General features: G+C 44.7%; 1 protein-coding gene across 22 annotated transcripts in view; it reads left to right on the top strand.

The window, feature by feature from the left end:
* Nucleotides 1-20773, top strand: part of ADGRL3 (adhesion G protein-coupled receptor L3) — a 530989-nt gene that overhangs the window by 442178 nt on the left and 68038 nt on the right. For 21 of the 22 annotated variants that reach the window (XM_052773946.1, XM_052773768.1, XM_052773863.1 and 18 more), the window contains 4 exons: nucleotides 6323-6506; nucleotides 7298-7420; nucleotides 9448-9656; nucleotides 10345-10521. In XM_052773946.1, the coding sequence (XP_052629906.1) occupies nucleotides 6323-6506; nucleotides 7298-7420; nucleotides 9448-9656; nucleotides 10345-10521 (693 nt within the window). The remainder of the gene's footprint in view (nucleotides 1-6322; nucleotides 6507-7297; nucleotides 7421-9447; nucleotides 9657-10344; nucleotides 10522-20773) is intronic. The other variant, XM_052773795.1, reaches the window with a different exon arrangement.

Genomic DNA, 20773 nt, shown 5'->3' on the forward strand with positions numbered 1-20773 from the left:
TGCCTTGTTGCTGTAGCTCCTTCTATCCTAATTTTTGAAAGTGAATTGTGTGAAATATTCCTGTGAGATCAAGGAAGACAAGTGTTAGCAGTATGAGACAGGGCTTTAAAAGTTATAAAATGCAAATATTTTAATTAGAGATGTCATTGCAAAAGTGGTGCTTTAATGCCCTGTACCACTGTCCTCATTCTCCCAAAGCTGCTATAGGAGGTAAGACCTTGATGTAGGTTCCATGAAAAATAATGTACACAGTGTGTTCAGTCTCCTCTTAAGGAGGTGCTCCTTTGTAAGGAAGGACAAACTGCATATTTGAAAATTACTCAGCAGAAGGATTCAACCAAAATTCCCTGTAGGGCCTGCGGGTATTCACTTGCCATGAAGGAGTATTTTCTCCAGTCATAAGTTTGTTCGGGTTTTTGTTCTTCCATCAGCTGCTTGGCGAGTGGCCAAAATGAACAATAAAGGTTTAGAGAGGTCCTAATTCTAGGAAAAATACTGGTTTTTTAAGGTTAGGGTTGCTGTGCTTAAGCACCATAGCACAATGCAGTCTGGTCCCAGATTTGGCAGTGAGATGAGTACATCTAACATCTCTTAGCAGTGTTCCAATTAGAGACAGATTTTACATTACAGAATCTGCTTTTGTCAAAGAGCAGTGCCTTGGATGCTAGTACGGTGAGAGATAAATAAATGGATGTGGTATCACTGGATATATACTCCCCTCCTAGGTTTAAACTCTGTGTCACATAGCCAGATATTCTCACCAGACATTTCTAGAGGGGGAGAAGATAAAAATAAATGAGCAAGCAAAATTCAGTTTTACTGAATGAAGCAGCTGTCACAAAGGAAATCAATGGAATATGTACGATTGGCCTTTTAGTAATGTATAATTACTGTAAGACTCCTAATTAGTTGCCTTTTGACAACACATCTTTTAATACCAATTTGTAAGTGTCTGAGAAGGAAGGTTTACGTTTTGTTTCTGTTTTGTAACCTCAGGACAAAATAAAGAAACTGTGAGCATATGCCCTTATTTGGGAAAAAAAACTCCCTCTGCAATTTAGTAACATTTATTTACATTGAATGTACATTCTGTAGTGCTATGTAACCGCATAATGAAAGGGATCACCATCATGGGATTTGTCTTCTATGCTTGGCATGTTCTTGCTCTTCTCTCGATGTTGAATTGTAGCCACTGCTGGAGACATAAAAGGTCCACTGAGTCGAATATTCTCTGCCCCAGGATGGTTGTTCTTTACGGGCTTGTATTTAGGGGGTTTGGCTTTGCATGTAGAGGTACCCTGACATCACAGGCAGCATACGGCTACATCTACATATCTCAGGATAGAAAAGCAGTTGGAAAGTCTTCCTTCTTGGCTCCCTTCTGCCATGCCGTTCTTCCCTCGTTTGATCTTAGACTACAAAGAAGCAAGCTATGCCTTGTGAAAGCTTTCCCTTGATGTCAGGTGAGTTACTTTTGTCCTTCTCCCTGGGCTTGTACTGTCTATTCATTAAGCCCCAGCAACCATGGCATTGGTTTGGTGCCATGCTGTGGCTGATGTTGAGGTATGTTTGGGCTCCAAGCCCTACATTTTTATTTTGCATGAGTCTCACAAGGGTGCTTTGGAAATTGTTCACTCAGTTGAGCTGCATTTAGAAGAGGGATCAGACAGGGGAAGAGAAGAAAACCATGGCAGAGGAAGTCCTTTGGCTTGGGAAGCAAGGACAGGGTCTTCAGTGAGGTAGACATGCAGCATCCTTTTAATAGGTGTTGGGTTCTTCAGGGACAGGATTAATCTCATGTGACTTTGGGCACCTAAATAATACTTGCTGTAGTTCCTTCTCCTTTCAGTGGAAAGAGAAAATAGAGAGACTCTGGGCTCCCAACTTGGCTGCATGTTAAATTCTTGAAAGTGAGGTGGGATGAAACTAGGTCAGAACTTTCCTAGCTCCCTCTCAAAGTCCCCACCTTTATCAGGATCACCAAGGATCTCAAGTAAAACCTATCATGCTATCAGCTCTCAAGCACACCTATCTCATGCCTTCTTCATTTCAAAGGTCCTCCATCAGGGCTAACCCTCCTTCCGCTGGTCACCAAGAGGCTTTCCTGGGAGCTTGGCACTGCTGCTTCTATGCTGGAGCTTCATCAGACCACAAAGTCATTGGAGTAGGTGCCAAAGCCACCTAAACCATGATGTCTCGGCTTAAGTGCAAAGACACAGGCCAATCCTTGTCCCATGCGCCTGCCCTCCCACAGTTCCCGCTCCCCTGCCCAACTTTTCCCAGTTGGCATCTCTTTCTCAAGAGACACTGTTGCTTTAACAGCTGTTTTGTTTCGTTTAAACACCTACCTCAGCTCCTGTCCAAAATGCAAACATTTCATTAGCACCTCATCTCCTTGGCTTCAGCCTGCAGCACTCAGCTATAATGAAGTGCTGCACTCAGAAATATAATGTGGGGAACACTTGATTAATGCACTGAGACAGGTGAGGGGAGTGACCCTCTGGGAAAAGCTATGGACTAAATTCATCTCAGCTGTAATGCCAATGAAGACAGTCTACCAGCTTTGTTCAGACACATGCTAAGGACCTGACCCAAAGTCCTTGGAAATCTTTCTGGATCTTTTGCATCAGACCCCAGATCCAAAGTGATGTGAAGTAGCTGGTTTCAGGTTAGTCACTTCAAGAGGATGGATGCTTAGCAGCGCGCCATCCATTGGGTGGGGAGTACACATTGTGCGGGAAGCAGCACATTAAGCCTTATTGGTGTTCTCTCTCAAACTTTGCATGCACACATGCACACACATTAAAAAAAAATGCATTAGAATAATTTTTCTGGAGAAAAATCTTTGCAGCAGATGTTTCACCGTAACACAAATATTTCAGCATCTGTTTCATGTTTTGACAAATAGGCATTACCTTTCTATCCAGAGCCAGGAGCTGGATCTTCTGCAAAGACTCTTTCCACTGTTCAGATATTGATAAAAGTATCCAGGATGTTGAGCTAAATGGAAGTAAGGCAAATTGTAGTCTGCATGATAACATTGAAAGGGGAGAAAAATCTTCATTTTCTGCTTTCCGTGCATAAAAGATCTTCACATAAAAACACCATGTTGTGTAGTACCTGCACAGCAAAATAGGCAAGCTTTTCGGTCACTGGAAAAGAATACTACCTCCTTTTTGCCTGTAAAGAGATAAGCTACCAAAGTAAACTACAGAATTTTATTAAGAGCTACAGAGATCAGGCTTCCAGATTTTAAAACACTGAAAAAAACCCCCACTTAAAGGCTATGGATTTTAATATTTCTTGTTGACTGTTAAAGTCAACCAGCTTTTCGTGTGTGTCCTGGTTTAAGCCCAGCTGGCAACAAAGCACCACGAAGCTGCTCACTCACTCCTCCCGCCAGGTGGAATGGGGAGGAGAAAATATAAAGAAAAGCTTGTGGGTCGAGACAAGGATGGGGAGGGATCCCTCACCACTTATGGTCACGGGCAAAAGACAGACTCAACTTGGGGGAAAAAACAAAATCAATTTAATTTACTACCAATCAAATTAAAACAGGAAAATGGGAAGTAAAACCAAACCTTAAAACACCTTCCCCTCACCCCTCCCTCCTTCCCTGCTCAACTCTTCTCCTGATTTTCTCTACCTTCTCCCCACAGCAGCACAGGGGGACAGAGAATGGGGGTTGGGGTCAGTTCATCACACGTTGTCTCTGCCGCTCCTTCCTCCTCAGGGGGAGGACTCCTCACTCTTCCCCTGCTCCAGCGTGGGGTCCCTCCCACGGGAGACAGTTCTCCACCAACTTCTCCAGCATGGGTCCTTCCCACGGGCTGCAGTCCTTCACGGACTTGCTCCAGTGTGGGTCCTTTTCGTGGGCTACAGTCCTTCAGGCACAGGCTGCTCCAGCGTGGGCTTTCCCATGGAGTCACAGCCATCTCCGGGGGCATCCCCCTGCTCCGGCGTGGGGTCCTCCCCGGGCTGCAGGTGGGCATCTGCTTCCCCGCTCCCCTCCGTGGGCTGGGGGGGGACAGCCTGCCATCTCACCAGGGGCTGCAGGGGCATCCCCTCCTCCCCCTTCTTCTGCACTGACCTCGGTGTCTGCAGAGGGGTTCCTCTCACATTCCAATCTCCTCCCCCGCTGCAGGTTTCCCTTCTTAAATCTGTTCTCCCAGAGGCGCTACCACCATTGCTGATGGGCTCTGCCTTGGCCAGAGGCGGGTCTGACTTGGAGCCGGGGAAGACCTCTAGCAGCTTCTCACAGGAAAATTTGCACCTGCTACCAAAACCCTGCCACACAAACCCAAAACAGTGTGCACATATTAAATGTGTTAAGATGATTTTTAGACTATTTAGGAAAATCAGTTTAATAATCAGTGTAAAAATTGATTTATGGTTAATAAGTTCCTCTTAACAGCAAATGAGGAGGGGATTCCAGTCCTAGATTGTAAAGGCTTGACAGCAAAAAGATTTTTGCAGTAGCACTAGAGGACAACATTTTCAGCCATTTTGGTTTGCTTCAGTGGTTGAAGCACGGGTTACTCCATGCTTTGGGAAACCAAGCTGTGAGTCTCAGGAGAATTGTTGTCTATTAATCAAGGGACCAGGGCACTAGCTGCCAGGGAGGGGAAGATCTGTTTAAGGTACAGCAGAGGTTTGGCGCAAGAACAAATGAGTTAATTGATCATGAATAAATAGAGGTTGGAGAGTAGGAGCTTTGTACTGTCAGAGGAGCCTGATTCTGGCTCAGTCTTCCAATAAGAACCATGGTGGTATGAGAAACCTTCCAACCTCAAGGACATTTAGGATGAAGATGCACGCGGTGATGTCTCAGTGAAATGTCTTTGCTGGGATTTAAACACCAGCAGTGGCAGGTCTAGCTGTCTATGCTTCTCCTTGAACCTTGCTGTAATTGAAATTTTTTTGAAGGTCACCTGGATATAGCAATAAAGTCAAATTCTGATTTGATGTGATTATATTCTCCCACTGCACATTTGTATCTGACCATGACTGGTCAGTGAGTCAGGATGCCCCGCACTCTCTGTGCCATGTGTTGCTGTTGTAACACTCCTCCTGAGGGCTCTGGTGGAGAATGGGCCGTGCCATATCTTCTTTTCACACATCATGTTGTACAGGTGGGTTTAGAAACAGTCAGGAGTAAATACTGAAGAATTTCCATGAAAGTGAGCCCATGGGGCATCCTTTAGGCTTGTAACATGTTGAAATCCCATGACACTGTCCTTGCCTTGCAGAACAGATGTGTGGGTTTGATGCCTACCCATTCAGCGTACAGAAAATTATTAAGAAGAGCAAGTTCATCTCAAAGGGAAGGTTGGTTTCTGCAGTCAGCATTAGCTGGCAGTGGAGGTGTTTCTTTGTGGGGCCGGCCTGCCTGGTGGCTAGACACTACCCAGCAGAAGAAAGCACAATCAAAGTACCTTTTTTTTTCCTTTTCCTCTGCACAATCAGTTCTACCAACTGGTACAGCTGGTCTCATTAAAAAACGTTAGCTGGAAGATAGTTGAGTCAGCTCTGGTTAGTAACTAAGCAGGGGTTTTAGGTTGAGCAAAACCTTCAGGTTGGGTAGGCTCTACTGCTGTAGTTTTGCAATCATGAGGCCAGCACGGTTTTGTGTGATCCTGGATGCGCATCCAGATTAACCTGTGGGAAGTTCTCCATGGGAGAGCTCTTTGTGCATGGCAGCCCAGGGCAGAAGGTGCACTGCAGGAGGGACTGAAGTTGTTACCACGGGGCTGACTCCTTCCTGAATGGAGTGATTTGAAATGTAGTGTCTTAACTAAATCTCTATGGGCACCTGCTGCTTCTCTGGATGAAGTGGCATAACTCAACTATCTCTGTGTCTTCATGACTGCCTGCCAGAGGCTATGTGGTGGAAAATGCTCTAAGGAGCATAGCCCTTGCAGGTACTAAATACCTTCCTTGGGTGCCCCAGCCCTACTCTTGAATTCTGGTGCTGCAGGTAGCAGCAATCTGCTTCAGAGATGGGGTTTGAAATCTATTTTCTTACATGTTTCCTTAGCAATTTCCTCATCTCCCCTCTTTCCACCCCCCCAATTCCTTCTTACTCCAAGCCCCAAGCTGCTGATCACAGAAGCAGAAAAGCACTATTCCCAGCCTGCATTTAGAATAAAATCAACATTTCCTCCCTCTCCCATCTGATGGGGTAAATGATGCCTAGCTCCATTGCAGGCTGCCCCAATGGGTGGGGAAATGAGATGCTGTCCTCTCCCTGTAAACTGATGTGTGTGGAGGATGGGACTGAGCACGTCAGAGGTCTTTCTCACTCGATCCCTCTCCCTTGCAGGCCATGGTGGAGACGGTGAACAACCTTCTGCAGCCACAGGCTCTGAATGCATGGAGGGACCTGAATGCAAGCGAACAGCAGCGTGCAGCCACCAAGTTACTCGACACCGTGGAGGACAGTGCCTTCGTGCTGGCTGATAACCTGCTGAAGACAGACATCGTCCGGGAAAACACTGACAACATCCGTAAGGGACAGATCCCATAAATACCGAGAGCAGCCGGAGCTGGGAAACCTGGCTTCACTCTTGGCCCCTAGATTAACTGGAGAGCATATGTCTTGGCCCTTTGTCTGAAGGACTTAAAAGTCTTTCCAAAAGAGCCTAAAGGAATAAGGCAGCTCTCTACCCTTGAAATCCCATGGAAAATGAGCACCTAACCTGCCTTTATTACTTCTGGCTTTGAGGGCAAAATCTGCGCTAGAGCAATGAGAGCACCGCTTCACAGGGAGATTGTTCATCGTAATGCAATTGTGTTTCATTTCATACAAATTTGTGTCTTTATTTGGCTGATTGTTGATTTTAATTAAAAAACAAGCATGATGGAAAGCACCAGCACTCCCACTGTGCATATGTAAAATGAGAACAACTGTTCTATTTCTATGAATACAGATCCCGAGCACTGATAACATTTAAAGAAAGTACCAATTGCCAGTGGCAAAGAACTAGCATTTTCAGATTTTCATTTTAACCATTGTCCTTAATATCCTGAGGTTCTTGTTTACAAGAACTGGTTGTCTTTTGTTTTCCACAGAGAGTAGAATTTATTTGCCTTTTTTTTTTTTTTAATTAAATTTAAAACTTCTTCAGGGCAAAGATTTAAAAAGAAATAGGAGCCCAAACAGAGTATAGCATGAAACATTGTAAGTTGATTTCTCTGCTCTCAGATGGTCTGGAACACCATTTTGTAGCTTTGAAGTATCGTGTCGAAGATTATTTCAGTAGAGATTTTTCTTAGTGTCAGTCTCTCTTGCAAACAGAGCTGGAAGTTGCGAGACTAAGCACAGATGGGAATCTGGAAGATCTGAAGTTTCCCCAGAACATGGGCCATGGGAGTGCCATTCAGCTGTCAGCAAATACCCTGAAACAAAATGGTCGAAACGGTAGGTCCAACACCTCTGGCCATGCCGGCCTCATGAATCAGTCATGCTTTAGGCATTGTTTTGTGTTTAACCAGTTGTAAGTATAGTGTTAATTGCTATGTTAATATTTAAATTAACGGTAGCATCAGTTGCTCATGCCCTTGACTGCAAGCTAAGTTGGCTGACTGGGAATGTATTATATTGCTAAGTGATTCACAGCCTTCAAAAGTATTACGTGCTGGTAAAAATGCATTGGATCCTTAAATGATGCAGCCGTTGGGGCACAGCGCTGAGTCCGGAGAAGAGCTTTTAACTGCTGTTGTCTGCAGTAGGAGGCTTCAGATGGGATAAGAGGCTTGTTTGAGTAAACTGCTTCACAGTGGGGCAGTATACAAATATCTGAAAAGGGAGAGGGAAGAAACAATAGTAGCAAATATTAATAATAAGCCAACATGGCAGAAAAGGTTGATTAACTGTATGAGTCTAAATCTTCAGTGCCTTTCTCTCTGAAGCTTATGAACCTTCTGATATAGCATGAATTAAAGATGATGTTATATATGAATGTTCTTTATGCTGCCAAGCCATTTATTTCCAGACCAAGAATTTGAGCAGACATGTTTGTTGATCTCTACAGCCCCGCTATAGACCAACTTCAAACTCCCAGGCTTTCTACTAATGAGCCTAAAATGCTCCTATTTCTGACTTCCTTTAAAATTTAACCTGTGTGCAGGGGGAAAGCACTCTAGTACAGGCTTTGATCACTGCAGGCAAAACATGGAGTGATAGGGCAGTATTACAGCCAGACCAGATGCGTTCAAACTGCCAAAAATTTCTGACAACTGTTGAGAGAAAAGTTTGATCTGGTGGTTCAGAAAGAAAGTTTTGCTATTGGGAAAAATGGGGTTTGGTATCTTTGCATGTAGGATTTGAAGAAATGTATTTCTTTTAGAGACAGTGTAAAACCCAAGATGCTTAGCAAAACTCCAGTGGGGCAGGAGTTTCACTCCACTAGTGGGCTTTGGAGATTTGTAAGGAAAGAGAAACTGTGTTGGCAGCAAGGAATTGGAAGTCTGTATTTGTAAGCATGGTATCACTGGAGTTCTGGTCAAATCAGGAGAGCCCCATCAATTTGCACCAGCTTGGCACCTGCCTGGATGTTGCCAAAGAGCTAGAAATAAAATTATTGTAGAAGGATTTAGGTTGGGAGGGACCTTTGGAGTCATCAGTGCTTCACCTTCCTCAGAAGCTGGGGTGATTCCTATAGAAACAAAAAAATACCTCCCCACAACTAATACATATAAAGGCAAACTAATCCCATTCAATTCTTATTTATAGCCTTTGAAATAATGTGCAAAACAGAAGGCAAACTGGATGGTTTCAGTTAAAAACACTTGGCTGGTAGCCTGGGTTTTCTGCAGGCTCCCTAATGGTGTTTTTTTGAGGAAGAGGGGATATTTGATTGGCAAATTCGGAAAAGAAATATATTTTTAAATGAAATTTCTGCAATTTTGTTTTACCCTTCATGTGAGATTGGAATTGTGTTGGAAAGTTTGGGATTTCTTCTCCCAGATTTGTCCCCACACTTTTCTGAGGTAATCTTAATTTATTAATGGACTAAATTATAGTTTTATACTGCATCTGTGCAACAGGCCAGAACGAAACATGTTTCCCAAGCATAGCCTGCAGAATGAAGTGTTATGTCAGGTGGGAAATGGGCCACCTGGCCTCTTTTCTCTGGAGCCGGTTACACCCACTGACACCAAAAATAAGCCCACCTTCTCTGTCTGTCTTCCGCCAATCTGTTTGCTTATAAAAGTTTGTTTTGAGAGAGGCAGTTCTGCCCTTCTTATCCACGGGGAGCTTGTTGCATCTCGTGGTGCTCATTGGGATTGGCAGGAGGCAGTGAGTTTTCATATGCTGCATCTTGGTCCTTTCACATTTTCTCAGAGAAGTTTTAAAGTTGGTTCAGGTAAGAGATTTGTAACTTAAAAAAAAAAAAACCAACCAGTGCACTGACCTTTATATCTAACCTCTTACTGCTCTTCTAGGTGAAATCAGGGTGGCTTTTGTGCTGTACAACAACCTGGGCACCTATCTCTCCACGGAGAACGCCAGCATGAAGTTGGGAACAGAAGCAATGTCGACTAATCACTCCGTCATTGTCAACTCTCCTGTCATCACGGCAGCAATAAACAAAGAGTTCAGCAATAAGGTTTACCTAGCTGATCCTGTGGTGTTTACTGTCAAGCACATCAAGGTGAGTGAGTTCAAAAAGCGCGTCTTTATTTTTTCAATTTCTAAAACAAAGTGATGCAAAAGTTGGCCAATGTGAAGCCCCCAGCAGTCCTTGATTAGATTTTGAATTATACATTTTTCCTTTGCACTTTGTGTTATTTATGGAGAATGCCTCTTTTACATTGCATTAATAAAAGTAAAGAGAGTCTCCTTTGAGCTGATGCCCATTGCTCAGTTGCTGACACACGTCATTCTGTAATTAAAAACTACCAATATATTAGAACAGACCATAATATTATTTTATCATGGTGGCAGGGGCTATTAGAGGAAAGTGGAATTACAGTGAAAGAGGACAGCTAGTCCTCCTGTTAGCTAAGCACAGTTATTGCAAAAGTTGATTGCTTAAAGCAATTAATTTCTCTGCTCTGCAATGCAAATGAAGCAATCTGGTTTTGAAGAGCTGGATTTAGTCTATGGGTGAAATTAATCAAGAACAAAGAACTAAGTTTGCATTAGCAAAGAGAGCAGCAACAATCTAACTTTCTCTGGTATTGGCAAGTAATACTTGACATATTAACCAGTGCTGATTGTTTATCCAAAATTAAAGGGTGAGAGTTACAAAGTGCCTCTGGAAAAAAAAAAAAATACTGCATTTAGAAATCTCTGAAACCCTATCATTTTTATTGCATTTATTCATTTCTTCCCTGCAGCAGTCAGAAGAAAATTTCAATCCGAACTGTTCGTTCTGGAGCTATACAAAGCGTACAATGACGGGATATTGGTCCACCCAGGGATGTCGCCTCCTGACAACTAACAAGACGCACACCACATGCTCCTGCAATCACCTAACCAATTTTGCAGTCCTGATGGCACACGTGGAAGTTAAGGTAGGCATTGCAGATTCACAGGCTACCAATGCACTGGGCAGGAAAAGTGGCCAATCTAACAACATTTTGTTACTGCAAATGGAGCTGAGCAGCAAAATTGCTGTGTGACAGTAACTCTAACGGTAGAAACCATCTGGTGTAAATCTTCCTTCTGTTATATGGTGAAACAGGAGATAGTCACACAATGCAAAGCCTGTCTTGAGCTCCTGGCATGGGCAGCTCTGAGCTGAGGATGATGAGTTAGCCGAATTAGCTGTTGCCACATCCTTTGCTTACTGGTGCAGAAGAACTCCTGGCTGGGTCCTTGATCGTGGGGTCCTCACTGTGCCACCAGGGAGTAGCGAGCACCCTGGGTGGTGGGACAGAAGCATGCAGAGCCTACCTCGTGGGGTACAAGTTATGTGTCCTGCTTGCAGCAGCTGCAGATACACTGCCACACGTGTTTGTGTGAGGTGCATGTGTGGAGCCAAAAGTATTTTCCAGCTTCCAGCTAAGGGAAAAAGATACATTCTCTGCGTCTCACTATGTGACAGCGAGCTACACATAAAAGGGAAGCTCCTTATACCATCCTGCATAGACTGTACACCTACCCACGGCCAGTACATGACCAGCTGGTTCCCTTGCCTGCATTTAGGTCCATGGTGTAATTCTGGCTTCCCACATAACTATCACCACTGGAGAATGGTTGAGATAGTCCTCCATTTCCTGAGCTGTCTTGGCTGTCTTTGGTTGAGAACACTCAGCTGCTGTAGAAAGAAAAGAAGGCCCTGATCCAAAAAGATTTTGGCCTAGTGATTTTCTGTGTTGCGCTGTCTCCGTTTCATGTGCCTTGACTGCAGCAGAATCCATGGCTCTGAGCTAGAGACGGATCTGGCAACTTCCATGCAGGCAGAACATTTCCAAGCCACTTCCATGGCTGCATAGCCACAAAAGCTATTATGGTTTTGAAAGACCTTTTCTCAAATAGTCTTGCAGTGTCTCTCCTTTGTGTATTTTTTTGTCACTTGGTAATCTGAAGAGGAAAGTGAAGACCTGCAATAAAAATACATACTAAAGCACCATCATGCATGACCAAAGCTCTGCAAAAAAAGACATGGGAGCCTGGCAGCACGTTTGCCACAACAGCTGGGTCCAGCTGAGAGGGGCAGAATAGATGAGCTGCTGCTGCAGGATGATGTGTCCATTGTATTCTGCAGGAGTCACTACTGGTCCATGAGACATGCCATTAAATGGCTGTGGCATTATCCTGGGAGATGTCTGAAGAAATTGCCTATTCAGAGCACATGGTTACAGGTTAATGGCATTCTGCAGTCCAAGTCTGTTTTTGCCAGTTTCCTACAACTGCTTGAATTTTCAAAAGAAATGTGTGTTTGGCTCGTTATCACCTGCCTGGAGTTAACAGATATACCTGAGTCACTGAAGTCAGAGGTTGCACGTGGGAAACGCAGATAGCTTTCCACTCCACCGATGTGAATGAGGGTGATCCCTACTGCGTGGTGCAGATACAGGCTGCCGTCGAGCAAGCCTCTTCCCAAACTGCAAGTAGGTCAGCCTTCATTTCACCCAAACCTCATTAGACTAGTAGCACTGGTGTTATCTCATCTTGCAGAAAGAGAATGTGAGACGCTTGCCCATGCTCAGCCAATAGGTTGGAAAGAGCTACAGCTGGAAGCTTCCTGAGTGCCAAGCCAGTATGCTATTAGCTGGTGGGTATTTCTGGGTGTTAACGAGTGCCTGCAAGACTTTCAGGTCATGTTTTATCATTTGGCTGCAGCCAAAGTATCATTGCTGCAAGAGCCAAATTGGCTCCACTTCGTTGACTCTGATGCAACCAGACAGCTTCCTGCCATGTCCGCTTTAGCAATCACCCCGGTCTGAGGATGAAGGGAGGTGCATACCCTGCAAACATCTGCAGCTCTTCCCTCCGGCTGCTCATCACCTTGCTCTTCCTGGTGGCACCATCCCACTCCAGTCTGCTGGCGGAGCTGGCTATGTGGCTCTTGGCAAATCTGGGAGGTGGCCTGTATGACATTCCTTATGCTGTTGCAATAAGTTGATTTTAAAGTCTTGGCAATAGAATACCTGCTGGTTTGGAAGGGTGGAGGTTTAAAAATAAATGGCGGTTGTTGTCGTTCATTGACTCACACTCGTCTCTCGTAGGCATGCTTTTGAGCCATTTTGTTGTCTTGTGTCTTGTGCAAAATGGCATTCCTTGCCTCAAAGACCTTTTAGTCTTCTTGGTGGTGGAACGATCCTTGGGGAAAGGATGTTGCGTGCTTGTGCAGGACCCCTTCAGCAGTGTTCCAGCCAGTGACTAGGATCCCCTGAGAGGACTGTCATACATGCAGTAATTAAGAATATTCTGGGAGTTTTGCAACAGAACCAATTTTCTCCTGTAATTGAGATTTGTAGTTTACTGACTTCAGTTTGTCAGGTTTTTGGATCTGTAGGGAGCATCCTTTGGTGTAATGAGTATACATAGCACCCTACCTAATGAGACCAAAAACCGGGCATTGTGTGGAGCAGACATCAGAGTCCTGCTCCTTAATCAAAAGCCAGCACCAATTTGACAAGTGTCACTTCTGGTCATGAATGATCTCCCTCCCTGGTAGCATGGCAAAAGAGTGTGTTCTCCAGAGGAGACGTCGGTGGCTGCTCTACAAGTTACGGGCTGGGATTTAATTATTAGCAGAGTGTATGTGGCAAGGCGGAGCTGGAAGGTAGCTGAGGAGGTGATTGATGGCCTTTTGGCTCTCTAGCGTGAAACAGCAATATGTCTTTGTCTGAAGGGGCAGAAAATGACATTGGCTGACCATGGCGGCAGGGATTTATCGGTGTGCTTCAAGAGCAGAAGTTGCTGGGATCAATTCCAGTCTTAATAGGATAGTACCCGATTAAGAGGAGGAGATTTTAATTTGAAGATGCTTTCTGCCTGTTAAAATTAGTTGTGCCCAGAGTTTCTTATATAATGGTGCCCAAGACCAAGACCCTGCTGTGCACACGGACAGGATGCATAGCTACTGGGAAAAGCAATGGACCCGCATCTGCAGGTACCCCTCCAGCTGCTGTCAGAGCCCCAGCTAGCATGGGAAGAGGACAGCAGGACCATAACAATCTGTGAGCTGGACCTCACTGATGCATCCTCCCAGCAAGGGATGACCTTACAGACCTGCAGCGTTCGTTGCCCTTTTGGACAATTTGCCAGGAAAAATGAGCACCTCCCTTTGGAGAGAGATTTTAAGATGTGGAAACAAATCACTGTTTTCATCAGCTACAAAGTTCATTTGGCCTGTGTTATGGGAAAATTATTACAGTCTCATATTTTGTTAAATTATGAGATAAGTTTAACATAGATGAGATCTATGTTAAATATCTATCTATTGTTCGAATTGGTAGGATATTTTTTATGACCCTTAAATGCTATAAAAACATGGCTCCCATGCCATGGGACAAAGCCCGTAGTTAGAGAAGCCACTCTACCTATGTAATTGCTGCAGAATTATTCAAAATTTGCAAGCTGTTTTTCATATAAGCTTGCACTTTGCATCATATTAATTATAGCAGATGCACCTTAAACGTACCATGGGAAAAATATGCAGCCAGAAAACAAGTTCAGAGCTGGTGGGAAAATGCAATTAAAAAACCCACCCAAAACAGAATAAACAAAGGTACCACAGGGCAAATAAATGTTGCTTATCAGTACGTAGTGAATGCCAGAGCTTACTCTTCTTTTAAAAATAAATAAATAAATAAAACGAGAGAGAAAGAGGCGAAGAAGAAAGGTGTTTTAACTGTAACAATTAATCGGAAGCTTTCAGATGTTATTCTATACCACAAACATGCTACACTGTGCTAATTATTTAGGGAATGGAAGCATAAGGCAAGCTAAGGAGAGAAATGAATAAAAGTATATGAAGTCTAAATGGAATGCAGTGGTCCATTGCCTAAAGCAATACAGCCATTTCGGATATAAAGAGCAAGCTGAAGTTATTGCAGTGCTGGCTTATTCATATATTAGCACTTGTGGGATTGAACAGCAGTGAATGAAAGCAGAAGTGGGTGCAGGATTGCAAAAACACCCTAACTGCAGAATTAAATTACTGAAACCGCTATGTAATGCATTTTGCAAGACAAATCATTTTGTACCATCAAAGGGGTTAATTCTTAAAAAAAAGATACATTACACATTGCAAAAATGTTGTTAAATAAGAACTGTTTTAATTAAGCAGAAAAGTTATTAAATGTACTTGTCTTCAGTGAGATTTTAGAATTCAAAATACAGCAGTATTTGAGCTTGTGTTAGGAACAGAAAACTGTGACTTCGATGAACTCTAAGAATAAGGAATTGTAAACAGCACATTTGGTTATACCTATTAGGTCAAGTAATCTATGCCTATGGGGTCAATTCAGAGTTGTACCTGGTAGCAGTCCTTGAGCTTTTTGTCTAGGTGGGCAGTAAGTCACTCCAGGGAGTTTCTTGAGTTCCCCACCCTCGGTTTGACATACGTTGTTTTAGGTTGAGCCCTAGTTGTGTCTTACTGATTCTGGTTCTGCCGGGTTGCACATCTTGCTTGTCCTTGTCTGTGCGTTCCCTGAGGCATTGACTCAGATCTTCTCAGGTAGCCACTTTTGGGTGTCAAGCCTGAAAACATCTAGAGCCTTGCTTCAGAAAGACATACTCCGAGCCCTTGAATTTGCAGTTTTAGCTCAGCACTTACAGGTGTCAGAAATTTGAACACACAGCAGCTTATTAGCCATGGCTTGCTTTCCCCCCAGTCCAATGGGTACATATTTGCTTAGCATCACCCTTCTTGACTTTCCGATCTGCAAGCCAGGGCTAGTTGCACAGTAAGGAATTGTGCTGCAGAGCATGGGGACACACCCCACAGGGTTTCCTGATCCTCTGTCCTAAAATGCACAATTCAAGTAGCTCCCATTGGCAAGCGATAAGCCTTGCCCTATTTCTTGCTACCCCCTTCCTTTCTGGCTGGGAGCAGGGTGAATGCAAGGACCAAAGTGAAGGTAGTGGCCATGGTGTGGTGGAGCCCTGTCCCAGCTGTCTCCTGGCACCAGGCTGGGTAAGACTATTGGTGCGACAGCAGAAGCTGATGATGCTGTGACCAGATTTTTTTCCAGGAACTCAAATTAACAAGCCGGTTGCTTGGCTGGGTAGCTGTCTACACTGAGTTTGGCACAGCTGCCGTAGCTCATTTCTCCGGTTGGAAATGCCTTATGAGTAAGCAGAGCTGTGCCACTTTACTAAATCCAGACAGCACGGGAGGGCAGGACGACAGATGCAATTATTGTCCCAAGCTTCTCCTCCTCTCCACAACTGCATCTCACCTCAGCTGCATCTCAGTTGCAGTGGTGTTGGTGAGTATAATGGAAACGCTGGGCTCTTGCCACACGCCATATCCACAGTAACATTTGTAACACGTGATGAGGTGAGGTCTGTACCCATTTCTCTGTGCACACCTGCCCCCGTATCACTTTATTCTGGCCATGGGGGTTTCTGTGACTTGCGCTGGCTGCTGCTTCTGGCAGTCACTGGAAGGCTGTTGCATTCTGGGAGAAGTTTTTGGGAAAGGGTTCCGCTAGGAGGCCTTCATCTTGCCAAGGAAGCCAGAGAAGGAGGAAGATCATCTGTGTGGCCCATGCAGAATATGAAGGCAGCTTTGAGGACTATGGCAAGGAGAGGAAAGGTGGCTAAACCACCTTGCAGGAGTGCTCAAGGATCTGAGCCTCATTTTAAATGGCCATAGTCAGAAGACAGTGATGTTGCACAGGGGCTTCAGGTGGGAATTAATCTCTCTTTATTCCTGGGTTAGGACCTGATGATGGTGCCCATGACAGCATCACCTTTGCAGAACACAGAGGAGTATGTACCAGGTCCATGGGTGCTGTGTCCGCTGTGGAGCAGAGCTACCTGCCTCCCGTGGTGCATCCTTGGGGAAAAGGGAGAGGGTGGGTGCTAAAGCAGTGGGATCCCCCCCAGCACATATCCCTCTTGGCCACAGAGAGGGGAAACCATCCTTGAAACCCCTCATGCCTGCATAGCCACAGCAGGTGATGACATTAGCCAGCCCAGACGCGCTGAGGGAGCCCTTGGGGTTTCCCCCCGGTCCATGTAGCCCAGCTGATGCTTTTGGCACATCTACAAAACTGTTTGCTTCCTAAGGAACACTTTGTACTTAGCCACAAAGCATTATAGCGAGGTCATAGCAGTAATCCTCTCTCAACTCCAGCAATGGGGGAAAAAGGGCAGAGGGAGCCTGCATGGCCCCAGATAGCTACAAATCCAAGAAGCAGCATCAGCAATGCACAGGAGTTCAAACCTGTCCCACTTGGGTCTCTGCCCAGCCCAGCACACTGCCAGCTCCCACTGGGCACCGAGCGGTCATATCTGAGCTAGTTGATGACACTGTGTTTTTATTTACTGCTTGATTATTCCTCCACCCCCAAACATATTACTCTTTCCATTCCTGGAGGGACAGATTAGGCAAAGGAATGTGTCCTTTGCTGCTGGCAGCTCGGTTTGGCTGCTGTTTTCTTCTCCTGATGTTTTTAATAAGGGAGGAAATGGCTGTTCATCTCGGGGAGAGCCATTCTGTCATAAGCTGACATTCCCTGGGATTTGTTTTTATTAGCTCAGCTCTGGTGTACAGGCGCTGCCAGAGCTGCTCATTGATTTTCCCAGCCTGGAGAATATCTCGGCTGCCTGCTCACCCTGCTGTGATTGCTACCAGGGCTCCTGTAAGTCCTCCTGCACAGGTTTCCATCAGTGCTCTCCTCCTGCCGCTCTTGGCCCCACTGGAGCAAAAGCAGGGCTTTATTCCAAAGCCAGGGAAATCTTCTTTCACTGGGCTTGGGGTCAGGCTTCTGCCTAAATCATAAATGTAAAACATGCTTAATAGAGAAACCCTTTTACTGAAGTGGATTATTTTATTTCTTTCAATTACTCATTAAATCATTCCTATGCTGAAAATGATCTGCATGTCAGCTTACCTGTAAAACTAGCGTAGCTTAGTGGTAACAAAATTCAGTGGCTTGCGTGCTGGGCCATGTAGCACCGGTCTTGACAGCCATGGTGCATTTGGGCAAGGAGGTGTTTGATTGATGCTGTCAGAAAATTGCCCCTCAGGCTGATGTCTGGTATCTCCCATGAGCTCTTCCAGTTGCCCATGTCTCTGGGGAGATTATCAAGAAGCAAGAGTTGACTGTTATCGATAGACTGGTGGTTTCAGATGTATTTTGCATGCCTTAGGGACCCTAGGGCTTGCGGGATGCTGGAAGGATATCATTAGGGCGTACGTCAAAGCTATTTTATCCAGGGAGTACTTGAACAGTGCTGGGCAGGGTAAAGAGAAGATTTGCTCCTCTTGCATGTCTCTGAGGTTGAGGGACCAGGCTCGGAGACTGAAACCCAGGTACAAAATCTTGGTGTGTTATTTATAATACTTAACCCTGGAATGCCATATACCAATCATGTAAACCAGGTATGTTGCTCCCTTATTTGTCACATAGTGATCAGGTGATAGCAGGCATAATATCATGACATTGAGGAGTGATTACCACAATTCCTCCTTTTCCCATATTATTCTGCTTTGTGGCCTGTGGCTGCACAGTATTTTAAAAGTTTCAGTCTCCAGCAAAAGGCAAATTCCCTTTTGTTGGACTTGCTGGTGTAAAAGCTCTGGATGTGCCTGGCCTGGGGGCAGTTGGGACTGCCATGGGAAGGATACCAGTGCTTACCAACTCTTCCCTGACCCATCGGCTCTGCTGTGACACCTGAAATTGGGCATTCCAAACAAGATGGAGCACACCCAGCCTTTGAAATCCAGCTCAATTCTTCTCTTGGGCTTTACTAGAAAAGCTACAAATTCATATTTTTTTCCCCTGAGGTGTTTTTAAATTGCTCTTGTTCCTGGTTTATTGTTATTATTCCTTTTTGTTTGTTCTTTTGTGAGTTTGTTAAGTTTGGGGAGGGAGGTTGTAATTACGGAGAAGTTGTTTTTATGGTTGTTTCCCAGCACTCCTGGGATGGACGTTATGTACATAAAATCAGTATTATCATTACGATTAATATTATAAAGAAGAGTAGTAAGAGTGATAATAATAATACAGCAATGAAGTCTGCGTTTCTTGCTAAGCATGGTGAGCTTCATGGGCAAGCGGCCCTTCCCTGAGGAAGACCATGAACCTAGATGGCAGGATCCCTTTCCAGGAGCAAAAACATCCCTAACTCCTGCATTGTGTCTTAAAGTCAGCAGAGTTATGGTTTCGTGAGAGAGGTACAGGAGCTGAGACCTGTGAAATTCATCTCATGTAGGGGAAGGAAGCCCTCAGAGAGGGCCCTGTGCCAGGCTAACTTTGTCTTGGGATAGATGAATCAGTGCCGTCGGCTGCATCTGGATGGGATGGATGCATCTGGCCAAAGTCTGCCTGGTTTCTTTCTCCTTGCATCCACCCGCATTAGCTGTCTTGCCCAGCTTGCCCAGCCCAAGAGCTCTTGGTTACTTCAGCCTGGCAGGGCGATCTAATCAGGTGAGCTGGCAAGGTTGTTCGGGGAGATGTTCTCCTGCCGATCCCCAGCAGCCTCAGATGAAAGAAAGTATGATTTGCAAGGTGCAAGTTTTGTATTAACATTTTTTCACACTGAGTTGAGAGGGATGGATGAGCTGAGATAAAGCAATGCACGGCCGCCAGGAAAACAACGTGCGCTTCACCTTCTCAGTTTTCTGGGTGCTGCTGAAGAAGATGGCTGGAATAGGCATTTCTGTCACGATCTACAGTAAACACACAATGATTTCTTGCCTTTCTGTTGGACTTGTGACCCCTGGTTCCTTAGATACTGGAAATACTCAGGAAGAGCTGCAACAGCATTTGGGGAGAGGAGCCCTCATCTCTCCACCTCCAAGTCTCCCTGGAGAGAAAACTTTCAGCATGGAAGAGATGGAGCGGAACGTCACTCCCCATCTTTCGTTATCATTTGATGCCTATCACTCATGCTGAAAAAGCCAAAGAGCTAAAAGGTTTGAGTTGTTTCTCACGGGTGCTGACATAGCAGAGTGTATATCAGGAAAGGACTGACATTTGATGTGGTTTTATCATTGGCAAGCAGGCAAAGAAAATGGATAAATTAATCACCTTTTTCCTCCGTCTGTCATAAGCTTTTATCCCACAGGGAGGAAAATGTTTCCAGTTTGTCTTGGCTTTTTGAAGTGTGACACTATTGTATTTGCCAGCCTACATAATGCTTAAGTCATCAAAATGCCAGAAGTGGAGGGGAACATGAATACCACTTATAACACAGCCTGGTGGACCACAAAGCTGTGTTTCAAGCCTCTCTGGTCTTTTTGAAAAGCCCCCAGAGATTTCCAGCCAATCTTTTCCTCAGCTCATTGACTCTAACCACTTAGCCCTGAGCAGCCGTCTCGTGACTCACCATGTATTTCTTATTTCTTATTTACATTTTACTAAGTAATGATATCTCTAATTTCACCGCATCTGGTGGAAACTTGGAAAGTTTTACAGCCTGAATAAGGAATAAGGTGGTGGGATACCCTCAGTGTCAGAGGCCCAGCACCCCCCCTCCTCTTTCTGGGAGGGACGTGCATTGTAAGCCCAGGAGCAATCCAGCAGTGTTCTGTCAGCAGAGCCAAGGCACACCTATTCTGCCCCTTGCAAAACTTTGTTCTGGGTTGCCTAACTTTGCCACTGCAATGACCATGTTTGCATAGCTTTGGGGTAAAATCATGTTACAAGTTCATCACAGGGAATCACGCACTTTCCAGGCTGTCTTAAAATCACTGTTTTGTTACAATTTAAAAGCAAATTCATGTTTAAAGGTCTGTCTTTTTTTCTGGGTAGCGTTCCGGGGATCAGTCTGACTTCCCAGGAGTTTTAAAATATAGCTCCGGGGTTTGAAAAAGAAAAATGAAACTTTCTTTCTCCTTCCCCAGTGAGAAAAAAAATAACAAAGACATTTAAGCGATCTCTTTCTGTCCAAAGCCTCCAAGCTCATATGTATCTGTGAACGTTTAAAGAGAGTCTTTTTTCACTGTTGGTAAATGGCTGTAACGGACTTGTGGTTGTAATCTCCACGATGCTGTTAGTATGAAACATTTTTACACTTGAATCACAGTGTTCAATAGTTCTTCATACTGTGTGTCCGCTCCTTTGCCGTGTTTGCGAAAGATGGAGCTGCACGCAGGACTAGCTATGACTTCTCAGTATTCAACAACAGCATCAT

This window comes from Harpia harpyja, chromosome 2 (genome assembly GCF_026419915.1).
Source record: "Harpia harpyja isolate bHarHar1 chromosome 2, bHarHar1 primary haplotype, whole genome shotgun sequence".
NCBI lineage: Eukaryota > Metazoa > Chordata > Aves > Accipitriformes > Accipitridae > Harpia > Harpia harpyja.